This window comes from Vidua macroura, chromosome 7 (assembly GCF_024509145.1).
Source record: "Vidua macroura isolate BioBank_ID:100142 chromosome 7, ASM2450914v1, whole genome shotgun sequence".
Lineage (NCBI taxonomy): Eukaryota > Metazoa > Chordata > Aves > Passeriformes > Viduidae > Vidua > Vidua macroura.
In genome coordinates, this window is record NC_071577.1 from 15,519,621 (window position 1) to 15,538,816 (window position 19,196).

At 38.3% G+C, this 19,196-nt stretch overlaps 1 protein-coding gene across 3 annotated transcripts in view; it reads right to left on the bottom strand.

Moving 5' to 3' along the window:
• PARD3B (par-3 family cell polarity regulator beta) overlaps positions 1–19,196 on the bottom strand; it is a 395,945-nt gene that overhangs the window by 262,918 nt on the left and 113,831 nt on the right. For all 3 annotated transcript variants that reach the window (XM_053982562.1, XM_053982561.1, XM_053982560.1), the window contains exon 3: positions 14,966–15,134. In XM_053982562.1, the coding sequence (XP_053838537.1) occupies positions 14,966–15,134 (169 nt within the window). The remainder of the gene's footprint in view (positions 1–14,965; positions 15,135–19,196) is intronic.

Consider the following 19,196-nt stretch of genomic DNA (forward strand, 5'->3'; position numbering starts at 1 on the left):
AAGACTGGTTGCATGTATCTGTGACCACATGTACCATCAAGGGATTGAAACTGAGATTATAGCTGTCAGTTATAATACTAATTACAGTGGCTGGGGCTGATGGCAGCCGTAATTATTAGATCTAGAAAAGAAGTTCGAACATGCAACAGTTTTCTTTTTAGATGCTAACAAAGCTGAGTGACTCTACCACATTCACTTTCAGCACAACTTTGTCAATATAGCTGGAATAAATACGTCATGTTGATGAGGGGCAACCAGAGAATCTAATGCTCTTAAACCTTCCTCATGCTCACTTCTGCAGGAAACCAGTAAGAAAAGCAGAAGACTTAAGTTTGTGTCCTGGTATTAAGGGAATGCTTAAATATCTGAAGGTGAATAGTGGTTTTTCTGCCAAGTGATTATCATCTTAGCACCAAGAGCTATGCATGTATTTACAAGGAGGCTGGGTAAAAATGGATTGATCGCCAAATTTTATGTGATTTTCCAGAAGTGTCAATAGGTCAAAATGAATCAAATCTCTCCATCCAAATATGCTTGTTCTTCACATAAAGCTGAGGAGAAATTTGTTTCCCCTCTAGCCATATTTGATAAGAAGGTGTATAAAAGTTAAACACAAGTTACTTCCTCTCTTTAAGATAAATACTTATACCTTAAAATAAATTTTTCTGTGTATGACTAAAGTTTTTGGTGGCCTGTATCTCATTTTTTGTCTGTCCTCAATACAACAGTTTGAAAACAGATAGTGAAACATTTTTGTGTGATTCAACACAACTTGGTCTCCAACTCCTTTTGACATAAACATGAACAATACAGAGAAACTATTAAAAACCCTTTGCACTGGTACTTTTATTTGTAAAACTTGCACAACTCAATGAGCATACTGTTCCTTGCACTCTTCAAAGCCATCCTCCCAGCCCCCTTCCTCATTTCTGTTCTCGTTTTTCCAAGGTGAGAAATCCACAGTAACTCAAAGAGTACAGAAAATTCCCCACAGTCAACTTAAGAGGTCAAAGATGGGAAGGGAGTGGGATGAGTGACCCCACACAAAAAGATCATTTATATCAAGCTCATCTTCCTCCCAAAGCCAACAAACACTCTGAAATTAGACTTCTTTTTTCCTGAGCTGTCTTCTACAACTAACTCCTCACTTCTTCCTCATTCCTCTGGCTGAAAGAAAGATGATGGCTCCCAACCCTGTGACTGCTGGGAGACAAGACCCCTGCTTGTTCCAGGACTATCCAGCAGCTACATGGCAGGTGAAAGAAGAGGTCTCTTGTACCAGACCACTTTAGCACTTCTGTCTGCTCTCTGTATTGACTGCTTCAAGATCCTTCTTCTTACCACGTTCTTCCCCATCCTCAGTTCTGAAGATCTCCTTTCACTTGCTTTTTGTCAGCGTTTTCCAAAGAAAGTGAAACAAAATTTACAACTGTCTAAACTTTGAAACCAAAGTCTGCAGGAGCAGCAGGATTATAGAGAATACCGTTCTCCAGTTTGGGAAGATGGCCTAGCAGCTATTTTCTTTCTTTTTATTCCTGCATACTTTTGCTTATTGCCATGAAACAATGAAATTTATGGTGCTCATCTGGAATGCTTCCCTACTTGCAGAAAAACAACTGGACTTTTTGGCTATTATATACAATGTTTTCTGTTTTCTCCCAGTATGTTGTAAATTTTAGGGTCCTACAGATCATTTTTTACTTGAAGAGAAAACCAGAGTCTATTTTTTTCATTTTTTAAATGTATTTACAGACATGCAACATAATTTCTTGTACAGAAATATCACACGTCATAGCATCTCTGTGAAACAAGTCAGCTGTAGTCTTTAGCTAAAATTATACAAAACAGTCCCTCTGGCCCTTATTGTTTTATATGTACACACCACAAAAACACAAAATAAACCTTTTATTAGGCACAGATAAACTGAATCAAAATGTGCTTGTTAATAGGACAAAATCCACAGCAAAGAGGATGACTGGATGAAAGAGATGAGAAGAAGCTGTACTGCCCCTCCTTTTCAGGAGAGTCCCTTATTCCCTTTCATGAGACAGCAATTCTCAGCAGCTCCCAGAGCTAATGAACTCTGCTCCATCTCCCCTCACCTCCTCTGCGGCTCGGGCTGTTCCCTGCCATAAGAACACATCCCATGCCGCTCGCTGCGTTCCAGCCTGCGCCTCTCCCATGGGCTCCTTTCTTTTTCCAGCCTTCCCCCACCTCCTCTGCACTGCACACTCAGGTCTCTTGAAAGCAAGCACGCTCCCTTGCATTCCCAAAGAGAAACCTCCCCACATCTATTGCCCAGATTCAGCCTGATTCAGGAGCCGGACCACATCCACTGTCCACACATACCTTGAATTTGTTCATCCCCATCTTCCTCAGCCATGAACAAAATGTACTGAAAAACCATCAGCAATATTGCTTATTACAGACATGCTGTAGAAAATCACACACGTTTTCTTAAGAGATTCTGTAATCCGTTTTCTTCTGTCAGGAAACGGAATGCTGCCTTTTTCTTTACAGCTTGCCTTTAGTCAGGCTGTGTTTCCACATTATTCTACTCACGCTCTTACATTTGTGCTGAACATTTATAACAACCAATGTAAGTTCAAACACAAAATCTATCTTTCCCTGAATGATGAGAGAGAAAGAAACTCCTTCCTGCATACCAAGTTTATCACAGAAGCACGTTTTTTAATAAATGCCACTGTTTTGTGCCAGAGTAGCACTTTGTATTTTAAACTTAGGAACTCAGTTCTAAAAAAATAAGTTGTCCTCATCTTGCAGCACGGCATCAGGAGTTCACAGACAACAAAAACTGAAACACATGTCCAAAAATTTTTCTCATAATGACAGCCTTTAACCTCCCATTCTTAAAAAATTTGCAGAGTACCTTTTGTTACGGTACAGCACATGTGTCAGCCTTCTTCACAACACATACTCTTAGACAAAGCTGATGAAGAAGTCCTGCAGTTATTCTTGCTTAAAGTCTATCACTTATTTTCAACCAATGTGGATCAATCTTTTCTTTTTGCTAGCATCACCCTCAAAACTTAGTATCTACACAGACTCATGGTTAACAGTGTATTTTCCCTGAACTCTTTATGTTTTGGAAATATTTTTTTAACTGCAAATATAGTTAAAACAAGCATATGGTAGAAACCACACTTGGATTTAAATTGGTTGCATTAGGGAAGGAAAAAAAACCAGAAGAGAGATTTCTGCCATTTGTGTACAATTAGAAAGTCAAAATTTTCATCAACACAATAGCAAAAGAAACATCTCTATACCAGATGTAACACTATTGTCTTAGTTTGTTTTGCTAGTTGTTTAAATTTCACCAAAAATGCTGTACACAGACATTAACACATACCATGACCAGGAGTGTGCTCTCCCTCACTGAAGCCCTCTGGCAGTTCAAATATCAGCACCTGAGGTTAGGAGGGCCCTGGCAAACCAGAAGTGACCTGTTCAAGAATCCTGTGCAACTGCAGGTAAACAATGCAAGGCCTGGATTTCCAGACACAAACATGGTCAGGGGAACTTTGGAGCTCCAGCTGCCCCTGCTGAGATCCCCCTAAGCTCTACAGGGTTTCCAGGCTCTGAGTTCTAGCATCAGATTTCAGGCCTACATGTAGACAGTTGAGTACCACTCAAGATGACCAATATCACAAAAAAATATTATTCCTATCCTTCCTTAATTTCACTTATTTGCTCTAATGTCTCTTTGCTCAGGAAAGCACAGTCCACCTCCAGCCTGAAATCCATTTATTCTTTGAGGTTTAGGTTGTAGGTTGCTGAAAAATGCTGAAGACAACCAGACTTTATCACCCATGAGAATTTCTGGCAGGCTGAGCTATCTATAATGCAGTCAAATCATGTACTAAGAATCGATTTTAGCAATGCTTTCAATGCAAACACTCTCAGATGACTTTTAGGTAAGCTGACAAACCAAGGAACACAGGAAACAAGCACAGGTGTATTGTGCTACTGCATCGGTGACAACTAACATGGTTGTTGGTTTGTTTTTCTAGGTAACAGGGAAGGATTATTCTAGAGCCCAACCAAAGATACACTTGGACAGAATACTGTAAGTGGGTAGAAAGAGATTTACAATAAATCACCTAGGCAGTTAAAGTCATAATTTAGAATTCTGTTCCTGAATAAAAAAATGCTGACTATGATGGGAAAAGAGCTGTCCATCAAGTATGTCTCAAACTATCAGCTACTGAAGGCCATACCAATGACAATTACTCTGCTGTCTGCTTCCAAATTACCCCTGCCTGGATAGACAGACAAATTATTTTCTTACCTGCAGATGCCTCCAAATATTTTTTCAGAGTTCCTTCTGAGCAAATCACAATGTTTCAGGCTAGTTGAAACAAAACACCTAAATACTATATGCATACACACATACAGGTGTAAAATTGCACTTCAGCATCGACAATTCCTGGCTTGAAGAGCTCTGAACGGACACAAAACAAACAACAACCATTTATATCGAGAAGCCAAAATAGCTTTTAAACTCATCTTGTCATGAAACAGGTCAAGCCCAGGAAACAAAGTTACAAGTAAGCTTTACATTTATATTTAAATACAAAAGAGATTCATATATATGCCTATTTTTCTCCTTTTTATCAGACAATTTTCACATTAACAGGCATACAGACAGTTCTTCCAATCAGCACTTTTTGAGAGCACTAAGCAATCAGTGTGTGTAAATTTGGTCACCCTCAGATATATTACCACCACCTGAGGCATCATGGAATGTTCTGCCATGTACTTCAAATGTAGCTGACATGGGCTTATATGTACTGCCTTGTGATGGTGCTGCACGGCTTTTTCTATTTTTTAAATATACAGTGCTATGATGATGTAACTTCTATTTTAAATGTGACTTCTAGTTTAAAGCTAACTCAAATTGCTTATAATAGCACCTATCAATACAATTTCAAATCTACAGCTGTGCCTCCCAAAGTGCACAGTGCACTTCTTAAATTCTTAAAAATGGATAGAAGATTAATGAACCAGGATGGCATAATGGCTAAGACAATTGACTTAAATCTACAAACAGGCGAAAAACCAGCTCCAGCAAGCACTGTCTTTTACACATTAACCCTGCACAAAGTACTTCTCTATCACTCTAAATGAGGTGCAATTTTTCTTACAAAGAAAAACAAAAGCAATGGCCTACAGTATAACTCAGGAATGGCTTCAAACACGTATTGTTTTGGGGTGATATTTTTCAGTGCCAGTTATTTTTTTTAAATTGTTTTCTCTGGTTGCATGTACTATAATGTATTAAACCAGGTTTCAGTTATGAAGCACAAGAACTGCTCTCTCAGTTTTTATAACCAGAATGGAATTTCTTTGGTGTTAACAGGGCTTAATGAAACAACTATGGAATGTTTACATTTACAGCTTTTGCAATTTCAAAGATGGACATGTAAGAATCACCTACACACATTATTTCAATCATAAAAATCCTGTTTTCGGGATCAAAATTCACATCCATATGATAAGAAGTAAATCACTTCTTAAGGCACCAGCACATATTCATCTACAGAGACTGTACAAATAAAGCTGGTACTTTCTTCCCATTAAAACATTTTTTTCTCAGAAGAGCTTCCAGAAGGACAGGACTTGAATTTGGATCTTAACCAGGTATTCTTTTCTTGCACTTATGGTCATAACACATACCAGATACAGAGTAATTTCAGGATCTTCTCACCTCTATCAACACAGTACTTCTATTTTCAGCTCCTCATCAGACACACAGGGAGCACCCAGACTTACTGGAGTCCAGGGAACAACATGACTGCTCCAAAGGATCCTAGCTACAGGTACCACATGGAAGAGACTGGGTAAAGGGGAGGCAGCTACAGCAGATTTCTGGAGCAAGGATCAATTAGCTCACAACAGGCAGTTGTGATTTTTTTTCCCCCCTCCAACTCAAACTTAAGCAAACTTTGCAACTCCTTCCCTTGCTGGGCAGACTGGTTAGGAGTTTTGTGAAAGCACATTGGCTATTACAAAAAAGAAGCAGCATCTTCCAGTATGGGCCATATTTCTCTTATTCTTGTACAAATGAAGCATCTTCATGAATCTCTGTATTTTCCATCTACTGACTGATGTATATCCTACAATTTCCATCTTTAGACACAAGATTAAAAGTTACAGCCACTTCAAACACCTTATGTTTTTCAATTATTATTTTGAGGAGAAAAAATGTTGTGCTTCATTAGAATTTCCCTATGCACATACACACAGGGGCCTTTTGCTTTGGTTTTTGTTTAGGGGAGTTGAGGTTTGGAGATTTTGTTTGGGTTTTTGCTTTGGTTGGTTATTTTTTTAAGCTTAATATCCTTCCAATGGCATTCAGATGCCAAAAGAAACTGAACTCCAGATATTCTTAAAACATAAGCTGTCTTAGTCATCCAACTTGCTGAACACAGCAAGTATTCATCTTACTAAAACATTGGGATTTTAAGCAGCATATTACCTGTAGTTACTGAATTTAAATAAATCATTTTAGAGTAATATATCCTGTAAGATTTTAAAACTAATAGATCTTAGACTCTCACACCTTATTTTTATTCACAGATTGAAAGGTGAAAATAAGTATTTCTTCTATTTCAATTCCCAGCCCATTTCTCAACTTCAAATGAAATACTTAATGAACTGTACTAGCTGAATAAACTGACACAAAGAAAATATTCTGTGCACCTGCAAAAGAGGCCTTGCTGCCAAAAGCTGGTTTAGCACTTCAGCTAACATCAGTTACAGGTGCTTATGCAGTCACTTTTTCATGGTTCAATGATTTAATTTTCTTTAAAACTTTGGCAGCTAAACTGTACAGCTTGAATATCACTTTGGCAGCATTTTATTGCAAGTAGTAGAGTTGCAAAGCATTTTTTTTTAGTATTTTAACTGTATTTTAAAGGATGATCACAAATTACAGCATTAGTACACATTTCTGTAATAATTAAATATGACCAGTGTTTTAAATATCTAATTTAAATTAAGAACCTTTTCTGTTTTGCCGTTTCCATAAAAAGAGATGCCTTACTCTTGCAAATGTTGTTGTTTTCTATTCTGGTCACAGTAAATTAGTTTTAGTCTTAAATTTCAATCTTGTTCCTGACAATTTTGTAAAATAAAATAGTGAAACCTCCTGAACCTGAAACTTTTTGTGAGGTTGCAAGGAATAAGAACATAAGAGGAACTATATTGGGTCTACCACACCCAGTATCCTGAATCTAACAGTAGTAGCAAAGACTCAGGGACAAAGCCTAAGAGTGTTCTATCCTACCAGGTTGCAAAAAATAAACTTTGAAATATTTTCAAATCTGTGTGGCATCTAGACAACCATATTTCAAGACACTAATGAGCCATGTCCTGTTAATTTGTCTAATGCTATTATAACTCATCAATTTTTGGTGTGTTAAATCAAATTTTATAGTTTAGCTGAAGGCTTCAAAAGAAAATCAGTGTAGAGTTATTTTGCTTTGCAACTTGTTGAACAATAGTTGTGTTTGACAGTCGAGTTTTTACATGGTGAGGAAATTGAATAATAACTTCTTATTGATCTAATACCTTCAGACCTTTAGCTGAAGTCCCAATTGTTTTAACTTGAACAATTTCAAACTATCCATCAGGCAGGCATAGCAGGCTCATTTTCTACCTGAAATACACATTTTGCCGTATTGCCTCAGAGCTAATATACCACAAGTACTGTACAGAATTATAAACAGACACGCTCTCCTCTGTCTTACTCAACACTAAGGGGTACTGACAGAGACTGCACTACAGTTTTGAAGTATGATATACTACAGCTTTTCAAAACCTTCAGCTGCATATACTTAGCTAAGTGGGTTGGTCTTTTTTTTTAAAAAGATACTACCTCTAAAACCAGCTATGCATCATATTCCAAAAATACCAACAAAACCAGCAACATCACAAAATCCATAAAACAGACAAAATCTGAGTAAAAGCACTAATATCAAACAATGTGTGTCAAAAAGCACCGTTGACTTTTATAATGGAATTTATTCCATCATTTTAAGTCCCATTCATTACCTTTCCCAAAACCTTCCCCAAGGTAATAAAAGGCTGGAAATCAACATCCCAGCTAGAGAGCTACTGCAGAAAAGTGTCTAACTTGTGATGGAAAAATATTTTTCTCTCTAGTTAACATATTTTCATGGAGATGCCCCTCTTACTCCAAAGTAAGGCATATTAAACCACGTCCAAAGGGAATAGAGACAGGCAGAATAATTGATGAGGAACAATCTTTTGGGAAATCAGAGACAGAAGGGCTATTAAAAAGAGAAGAGATACTTTAGTAACAAACTATGCACATAAATTTATTACCTACCCTAGCACTAAATTCTTGGGTACAGTGAAAGGAAGGAAAGATGGTCCTGTTTCGTAAACAGGCAGCTCCAGGACAGAAAAACACATGGAAGTTTTATATACATCTTTACAGAAACCATTAATGTATTATTCTGCTGCAATACAGAGATAAAGCAAAACTCATTTTCATGAATCAAGGACAACTAAATAAGACCAAGCTTAAGTCATGAGGTCAAAATATACCAGACCTTTCCTCTGACTGAAATGAAAAGTTATCTTCAAACCTTTAGCTTGCCTGAGAACAGAAACCATTTGTTTTAGAAATGCAAGTAGACTTGAATTGATCATCACAATTCTTTAAAAGCAGATTACACTGGATGCCACAGAGGAGAAAAATCTATCAAGTACAGTGTCATCTTCACAATGCCTGTGGCAAACAGCGGAGAACAATACTTGTTATCATTACTAGGAGAGGAGCCATCCAGTGCAGTGTAAGAGAATACAGCCATATTTCCTTAAGGAAATCAGCAGTATTCTCAAATCACAGAAAACAGCATGTTCTTCCATAATGCATTTCTTTTGAAATGTACCAATTTCAAAATGTTAGTTTTTCCAGAATGTTACAGGAGAGAATTTTGACTTGAATACAGTACACTCCATGTACTGACAAACATCAGAATGCTCAGCCAATAAACTGACGTTGCAAGATTAAGAAGAAAAGGATGGCTTTCATGCAAGAAAGTGTCTTTCCTGCTTACTCGTGTATGCTATACATAAGGCATTAGCAACATTTGGTTTATCAGATTAATAGTTTCACATTGTATGTTTTCACAAATTTTAAAAATACATAATAATGTGGTTTCCTCTGTATTTAAAAACACAGTCTGCATATCTGTAGTATCTCAACTCCAACTTGAAAGAGGACTAATCAAATAAATGTTGTTTTAAATGCCCCTAAGCCTACTTACAATGCTTCCACTTCAAAGAGGATGAGAAAGAAAAGAAATTCCTTCCGAGCTCTGAAGTTATACAGAAATTGTCAACATCCGTACCCTGGAGGTAACAATTTAATCCCTGTCAGGCCTATCAGGGCAGAAATTTCCAAAAACCCATGGAAGAAACCTTCCCTTCAATTTCCTTGGACTTCAAACTAAGACACTGCCAATGAAAGCACCTCTGCTGACTGACTTAGCAACCCGAACACATAGGGTAAATCAAAATGTTTTAAACAATCCCATGAAACACAATTTAAACTAGAAAAACCCCAAAACCACAGGAATACATTAAGCTAATTGAGTATATTCTCTGTCTGAAGCACCTTCAAGGCAATTCCATAGGCGTGCAAAGTAACCTTTCCCAAATGTCAAAAAGACATGGCCAGAACACCACCAACTGCATCAAAAATGGACAATGAAAACCTTCTAGGCTACTACTCTTATTATCCTGTACTAACTAGCCCTTCTGAGGGTTGAAACATTCCCAGAAATCTCTGTTTTCAGGGGGAAAAAATGTTCACTGAGAAGAAGCGACACAGAATGTCCAGAACTGAAAGAACTGACTGCTCAAAAGCACAAGTGCCTGCACATAGCTTTCACTCCAACTACCATTACCACTCGTAAGCTTACTTTAGGAGAGAGACTGTAATCGGTCATTCCAAACATTATTTTCACCCAAGCCTTCCACTTGCCTAGAACACTGCTCAGATGTGCAGCCATGTACATGTAAAAGGAGAAAATCTCAGGGATTTGCTATAAAACAAAGTCATGCAAAATTTGAAATACTGAAGTTAGACCTTCCAATGGCAAAATCAACACACTGCTCTATTCAACAATGAAAGCTTGTAAAGGGAGGAGCTAACTCCTGTAGTTTACAAGAGTATTTTTTAACCTGCTATCAATAACTGTTACAAGGAATTATTTCTTTATGTAATCTCAACTTTAAATGAAGTTACTAGTTTACACTAGGAAAGGTATCAATTGATTAAGATCATAATTTTATCGTAATAGCCAACAAAGTAATTTAATTGTCTGTGCTTCCAGACTGTACTCAGAAAATAGCTTCAGATTCTTCAAACCAATTCCCAAATAAAGGGAAAAAGAAAAAAAAAAAAAAGGAAAAAAAAAAAAAAGCAACAGACCAAAAAAAAAAAATCACGGAGATGCCTACTTTAGACCTTACTTTTTCCATACCTTAGTATTCAAAATCAACAAGCATCTTTCAATGCTGCGTGCCTTCTTCCAGAAAAAATCCTGACTACTTAACACCAAGGAGATGAGTAAGACAAAAGCAACAACTAAATTTGTGTGTACTCAACCATTATTTACCAAGTGAAGCAAACAAAACACTGAGCCAGTCATGAGGGCATTTCCAGCTCAGAGTGACTTTTCCATAAAACGGATCCTCCATAAATAAATTAGTGCTCTCTCCTTCCTGCCCATATGGACTGAAAAGGAAAAAACAAATTGACATAATGAAAATAACTCCCCCCTTCCTGTTCCACGACACACCATGTGGGGAAAACCACTAGAAAACAACAGTGAACTATGAGGTCCAAAAGGGAAACAGGAGCACTACTGGCACGCGTACAGGTGCAAAGAAAATTTTATGAGGGCCATAATCTCTTTCCCTGGGATGTGTATCACCTTACACTCACCATGGGCTGAAGTCATGCAGCTTACAAAGTATTCAACACACTGTGATTTCAAGGTTTTGTCTATACACAGTTTTATAATTGGGAAACATGGTACCAAAAAAAGGCAGTGAAGAAATTGCAATGGTATTTGGGGTTAGAGATGTTGAAGCTTATCTCCAATACATTTTTCAAATGTACATCAGCTATTTCAGCATTTAGTTGCCTGTATCATTCTTTGAAAACTGTTGTCATGGCCACATCATTATTGTACTCTGGGAAATTCTGCTCACAAGAAACAGTAATACAAGACAAGCTCTGCTACCATCTTAGCAACTGTCTCAATGCTCTCATATCTGCAGAAATAACAAAATCAGTAGATCAATTTCTTCCCTGTTTCAAACAGCTGCCTGAACACATTAAACAGTTGTGCGCTTCTCTAAATTTTGTCACATATATTAGCAGGTGCTTTACACCATTTGTATTGTAGTATGAAATGTTTTCTTTACCTGAGCACAGATTCTGACAAATTGGGATTTTTGTTTTTTCACTATTAAAAGACACTGTCAGCAACAGCACCTGCTAATCCAGTGATGTATGGCAGGGAGGGAGGCACTTAAATCTGTTTGCACCTCACCTCATGTTATGGACACAGAAGATACTGTGTGCATGAACTTCCTACATTTTTCTTAAATATAAGAATCCACAATTGCACTTGTTTGGGAACAGAGCTAGCTTTAAAAGTAGAGAAGTGTTTATTTCAGGGAAAAGAAAAACACCTGACTAATTTCCTGAACTGTTTTATGAAATACATACTAAGAAAGTAATTTCATATCAAGTAAATTAAACTTACTTTTTTGCTCTAAAATTTTGGCAATATATGAAAGCAATGTAAAATATGAGGCTATTTTAGCTTTTGAGTCAAATATAAGATTGTTTTTATTCTGGCTTACTTTCAGAGTTACAGATGATAAAGGGAAAAATAAAGGGTAACCAACTACATAATGGAAAATTTATGATTTCAGACAGTCAAGCTGATCACTATTCTAGAATAACAAACTGAAAAACACCCTCAAAGAAGTAACCATACAATAAAAATACCAAAAAGTAAAATTATTGCCATCTCTATCCTAACAGGAAGGGCTTTAAGATTTGGTATAATATATTGTTATTAACCTAACTATGCCACATATACAATTTATAAAATACAGAAATGCTTTAAGACAGTATCTCATGTGTCCTAATCCAGTGGCAATTCTCTCACATCTGACAAGAGCAGTGGTTAGTTTCACATGCTTATTAAGCACAAGCACTAAGTATTACACAAGCAGATCATTAGCCAGACACTGTTTCTACATAAAACCATGGAACTGATTTTGTAAAATATAAAACATCCAACAGAAATTAACAGGCAAAATTATTCCACAATCTGACAATTCATATAACAATGCATTTCCCTCCTAAAAGCATTCTGGAAAAATACTCAGAAAGGTGAGTGGCTGATAGTTCTTGAAGCACAGCTCTACCACGGAAAGCAACACTTTTTTTCCGACATACATATTCAATCACATTCTTGCTTCCAAAATAAGAACAGCTTTATAAATTATTATTATTTATTTCTGCTAGCAAGTGAGAGTCAATTCAATAATTAGACAGGAAGCCAGACTACTGTGGTTCATGCATCAATGATATTGATGCAACCAAATTGTCCTTCTATTTCTTCATTTACTTTTCAATTTGCCTCTAATGGAAATAGTCACATAATTTAAGGACTAGGCACTTGTACACAAAAGACAAAGGCAAAATTTAAGTCCAAAGAAATTGTAAACCATGAAGTAAAATCCAGAAGATAAAACAATTATATTTCAGAGTACAAACTAAGTTACAGGACTAACAGGTAGAAAATCTTTCACTTACCCTGCAAAATAAACCAATCTGAAACAGAACTGAGGAGACAATGATCTCTTCTTTTAAGAAGCTAGCACCATTTTAACTTCAAATATATGTTAGTATTGCACTGAAAAAAAAATAGAACCCTGACTGCTCTTTCCACATTATATTTCATCTCTTTTATGCTCTCCAGTAGGATTTCATAAACACTAGCAAATTAACTATGTGGTAGCTTAGTGATGAGCTCAAGAGCTTGAGCACTTAACTGCTGTACATGAAATTGTGTGAAGCTGAAGTACTCCTCTCTCCAACCCTCAACTTATGTAACAACAGTATGTGAGACTAAACACTTTCTTTAAGTAGTGCTCAGAGGTATTTGGAGAACAATCTCTACTTTCTGAAACATGCTAAAATGTGGTAACAGCACAATTTTAAAATATGCAAAAAATGAAATGGCAAAACTCTTAACCACCAAACCTTGAGCTACAAGTTATTCCATATCTCATGCTTACCAAAAAACACAAATACCTACAAGTTATGTCAATAATAAGTCTTGTCTCAAGATTTTCAGTTATGAGAATTTCCCGTGTGTCATTAAATATGGAAAAAGATTTTTTTATTTTAGAATATGGAAAAAAAGAGATACGATCCATTAACACAAATTTTACTCTAAAAATTCTCTTGCAGCTTGAATTTTAGAATTTTCTACAGCAGGCACAAAAATGAGCCCAGATTTCTGTTAGAAGTTAAGTTACACAACTTCATCCAGTGAACTTTAGTTTAAATTTTATTTTAGCTCACTGCTTTTTAAAATTAGCCTTTTCCTTTAAAAATGCAATTAAAATAGACAAGCGAGCATTCCATTTCTCAAGTTGTAATCAGACTAATCCATGAGAGTAGCACAACTAGAGACAGTACTTCTACCCTTTCCCCACCTGGTTACACTCAGGTTTTATTGCACAGCATTCGGAGACTGCCAGCAGCACTCAGGAACATGGGCTGAGCTGGGCAATGGGCACTGGTGGGATGCAGAGCAGCCTCTCCTGAGCATCATTCATTTGCTTTACAGGCAGGCAGTCACAGCATTTACCATCAATCTAGTTTTGAAAGCTCCTGTATCCAGTACTTATGTGACAGCCCAGCCTACGCTCAATCCAAGAAAGTTTTTCAAACTGCTTTGTGTATAATATACAAGACTCCAGTTTTTTGTAATTGGAAACCAGTTGGAACTCCTGGCCATCCAGGCATACTTGAACAACACAGGGCACCAGAGCTGCAGCAGTTCATGCAGTACCCTCTGATGTAAGAGGGAATTAAGCAGCAGCCTTTCCTAATCACAGTCTGTTCACTTGAAAGTCAGAAAGGAAAATGGGCCCAGTTGTGCAACTTCTTCAAAGGCAAAGAGCTGAACTGTTTGCAACCAGCACATCCCTCTTCCCACCTCCCACACCCAAAACAGGACACTAGCTCAGCTAACTGGTAAAAGTACTTGCACATAGCAGTTTTACACTCATTGAACCCAGGTTCCTCAAAAAAAAAGGGTTTTTTTTCAATGACGGTGATATTTAAAAATCCTTAGCAAAGGCTTCATCTTTGCTCTTTCAGAATACTATGATGGATTGTCAGCAACTCCTGGCCCAGCACAAGACATCCCCAACAGTGCTAAGGAGAGTTGTCCAAATGCTTCTTGAACTCAGTCAGGCTTGGTGCTGGGGAATGTGTTCAGGTTCCCAACCACCCTCTGGGTGAAGAGGCTTTTCCTAATATCCAACTTAAACCTCTTCTAACTGAGCTTCGTGTCATTCCCTTGGGTCCTGTCACTGATCACCAGGGAGATTGGTGCCTGGCCCCCTATGTCCCCTCATAAGAAAGCTTTAGACCACAATGAGGTCTCCCCTCAGTCTCCTCCTCTCCAGGCTGAACAGACCAACAGACCTCAGACACTCCACATATGGCTTCCCCTCAACGCCCCTCACTGAACTGCAAGGCAAACAATGGGATGCTAAAAAAAATACCTTGTAATATATAAAATCAGATTACAAACATACAGAGAAAAAGAAAAATGAAAGAAAAAAACATACAAGATATACATACCCAGTTTTAGGGCAGAAGGAGTCACTTCAATCTCACCAATGGGCTGAAAGGCAGCCAGCTGAGTTGCTACCTCTGTCTCAAAGGAGTCTGGGCTATTTCTGTCTGTCACATTCCCATCGGTGCTGTCAATCTTATGGGGAGTTTCTTGTTCATCATAAATGGCAATCAGCTATCAAAACAAAAGATAATGTAGTTTGTAGAAAGTATTTCCAAACTTCACTCTTAAAAGAAAAAAAAAAAAAAGAAAAAAAAAAAAAAAAAAAAAAAAAAAAAAAAAGCTTATACTTAAAGTACAAAATTAATGATCTTATTTCAAAACAGCTAACAACAAAACCACAGATTCCAGAAAGCACAGACATTTGTGTTTAGATATACTGACTTCAATGTGACTTAAGTATATGCTTCAGCACTGCCCTGTGCTGACACACATTCTCAGAGTTAGCATCCTACCATTAGTGAACATTTTGCATTATTTCAAAACACTTAGAGATTAGCATGTTTAAAAACACAGAACAGCATTTAATTATTTGGGGTAGAGGGTGTTATTAAGTCTAAAAAATTTTAGTGCTACTGACTGACATGCTGCACAAAGGTAACACAACCACAGAAGCTGCACTGCGTGAGCAGATGCAAATTTTATTTGTAAGAACATAACTACATTCCAAGGACAAGATCCATCCAGCACAATGAGAGAGCATGAGGCCTCCCTAGCTGTCCAACCCATGTCTCTGTAAGGATGAAAGTTTCATGGTCCAGCACAGCACACACACCCACTTCCCCAGCACTTCTCTACCCACCACGTATCTGTCCCTTCCTCCCATCCTGCCCTGCAAGCCTGGACCAGGTACACCTTTCTGAGAACTGTCAGTCACTGGCTCTTACACCACTCCAGGCACATGGGAAGGCTCCAAAGTCTGTTGTCCAAGGTCACACCAATGTGGCCACGAAAATGATACAAAACACCAGAATAATTATTTTTTGCCTCTGTTAATCTGCTCTTTAACAAAAGATTATCCTTTTGGTCTCTACTAATATAAAGTGACCAGACTGTGGTTATGCAGCCTCATCACGAAGTGGCTCACACACATGTAGCTAGCTGTAAATCGTATAAAAGGTCCAGAAAAAATTTTAAGCATGTTACAGCTCTGGGTAAACAGACCAAAATATGATTAAAACAAAATAGAAGATATGATGTTCTCAACTCTGGGATGCTTGGCACTCCAGAGCACTCTTCAAAAGCAGAGGAGGTAAGAGTAGCAGTTCAAGTGTTTTCCCTACCCCATCACCTGACATGAAATCGTTCTTGTGCCACTTAAATGGCAAACACTTTGCCTATGGTGCTCATTTATTTTACTTTTTCTGCACTCCTTCAGATTATCTATTGTTTTCCAGGCTAATCATAAAAAATACCACAACACACACAGCTGGTTAGGCAACATCAAGCTATACACAGAAACAAGTTTAAAGGATTGATTTTTACATCTCTCTCTGTTATTTTAAGGTATACATATGCTCTCTCTTATGAAAATATTAGTACATCAAATCTCCTCTGACACTTCCAGGAAGTGTCAACAATTATATCCTATGAAAAACAGTATACTGAAACAAACGTTTAAACAAACTCATTTGCCCAAGGGAAGAAACGAATGTATGAAGGAAAAGGAAAGAAAAATCCTGAAGTGCTTCTAAAAGGAAGAAACTGACATTTTCAGGTCTTCCACTCATTTATAATTTGGTTGCTAGAAATGTGTCAGCTCATATTTACCAAGGCACATTTCAGAGACACACAAAACGCCTTAAATAATTAGGTAGAAAACTTGCTCTATTTTTCCATGTGGAGCCTGTTTCCTTTCTATGGCCATACAAATATGTTTTTACAACACACAATTTGCTTTTTGCTTGTCCAAAGCATATAGAAGATTCACTCCCGTAACAAGGACAACTCTCTTTGTAGTTTATTCCTGCATAACATGTAAAGTACCCAAGTGTTCACACTGCATTAGTTATGTCCCAAAATTACATATAGCCAAAAAGGCTGAGATCCAGATACGAACAGATCACAGAAATTTTCTCCAGTACCAAGAAGAAACAAATCAAAACCCCCATCTTATTGTATCTTTCATCTGTTTCTAAAATGACTATTCATGCTCCTGCTATTATGGCAGCTCATTCTGATTCAGTAAATTCCACCAACATTGTACACCAAAAGGTTTGCTTTCTCACTCTCACTTTTTCTGTGGAAATTTAATTTCTGCAAAAGAGGCTGTTACTAATGAAGAGGAAATTGGAGATTGTGTAGGACTGTGGCACTGAAAGCACTTTAGGTAATAGCAGGATACAAAGTTCATTTCAACATCCACAATGCAGAATGGACTAAATGGAACTTGGTTGTGATTTGATGGGAACAACTGAATTCCTCAACCAGACCGAGCAGAGCTTCCCCTTGGTTTCACACCACACAAATCCTATTAAATGCTATATTACTTTAGAATATTCTACGCTTACTGCCCCAGGATATTGCAGAGGTAAAAAGTAGAAATTGGTTAAAAAAATTAGACAAAGTCATGGGAAACACCAGGAAGAACAGTTAAATAGGTAGGTACAAGCACTACCTCAGTCTTAGAAACCTCCAAAACATGTAGTTTGCCAGAAGGACAAACTGATGCTACAATCACTCTACTTCTGATGTGCTTTCTGCAAGTATTTTCCACTTGTCACAGGCAGAGACCAGAGCAGCAGCCACGTACTATTGTATACTGTGGTTTCTAAGCACCACACCTTTCTTCAGTCCTCTAAAGTGCAAATGAATCTTCTGCAGAAATAATAATATAAAATTATTTTAACAGGCAAGTCAGGTCACAGACTCCTGACACCATGAGATATGACATACACCCTACCTACCTGCCAGCCCCAAGAGGCAAACTGCACCATGGCCACAGCACGGCCATTTCCCTGCACTCCCAGCAAGGCGGCTCCTGCTCCTCACCCCTGGTCACCTGTCACTTCCCCAGGGCGGGTGACAATGTCCTCAGGCTCCTTTTGAAGGGCTCCTCAGCGAAGGGACGTGGGTGGGTGGGCGCTGCCCCGAGGGCTGAGGGAGTCCTGAATTCAAAGGCCCTGCCCTGCCCGAGGCCAAAGGCATCAGTGGTGCCCATCCCACCTGCAGAGGACCCAGGTTAAAGTTTTGATTGCAGTGACAATATCCTCATGTCACTGAGGGTCCCTAAAGCCCCTGTCCTAGCACTGGGTGACACTGCCCAAGAGCTGAGGTTACAAGTCAAACACCTTCCGCGACACCAGCTCAGGAATGAGCCGGGTGCAGGCAGGTTGAGGGGCAGAACTCACAGTGCCCAAGTGCGGGTACAGCCCCCAGACCTCTGCCTTATACAGAAGGATCACAAACACGTGATTCAGTGCTTCTGTCAGCTCTGCCCCTTGATGCACATGCCACTCTCGGTCACCAGACAAGAAGGTTCAGCACATGAGACACGCTGGCTCCTCTCCTCCCAACTCCTGCAGCAGAGGCACGAGAAGAGATGACAACACTACGCCCCTTCCCAGCTGTACCCACACCAGCACTCTACTTCCACACTGAGCATGAGCAGACAGGGCACAGCTGCAAGCCAACACCTGCAAGACAGCCTGGCAAACAGCTGGAAGAGGAGTCCACCTGAGCCAGACCACATAGGCCCCACACCTGCCTGAAAACAGGAAGCCTCTTACTGCTGATATTCTGTGAGTGACTTTTGAGAGAAACCCACAGTTCCTTAGTTTACACCCAGGCACTATTTTGACAGATTAAAAAAAAAAAAAAAACAAAAAACCGAAAACCTATTTCTTTACAGTATGGAACACACCAGTAATTAAGTAACACAGTCTAAACTCCCATTTTTTAAGAGTGTGGAAAGGAGATGCTACAGTACTGCTTGTGGAGGTAGCAAAGACGTGATGCCTTTCCTTCCCAGTGAAATAAACTTTGTTGGCTAAAATGTTTATTTTGGAGAGAACTCCTCAGAACCACAGTTGCAGCAGCATCTTATCAGTAGCAATTTTAACACAAATACACTGCTAATCAATCAAAGTATTATAAATATCTGCTTTACCCTTTCAAAGGGAATTAATACAATTAAGGCTATGTAAATTAGCAACTCAAAAATAATTCTCATAATTGACTTCTCATTTCCAGTATAGAGAATTCCTTAATTGGAACAGACTGCCAAAATCTTCTGAT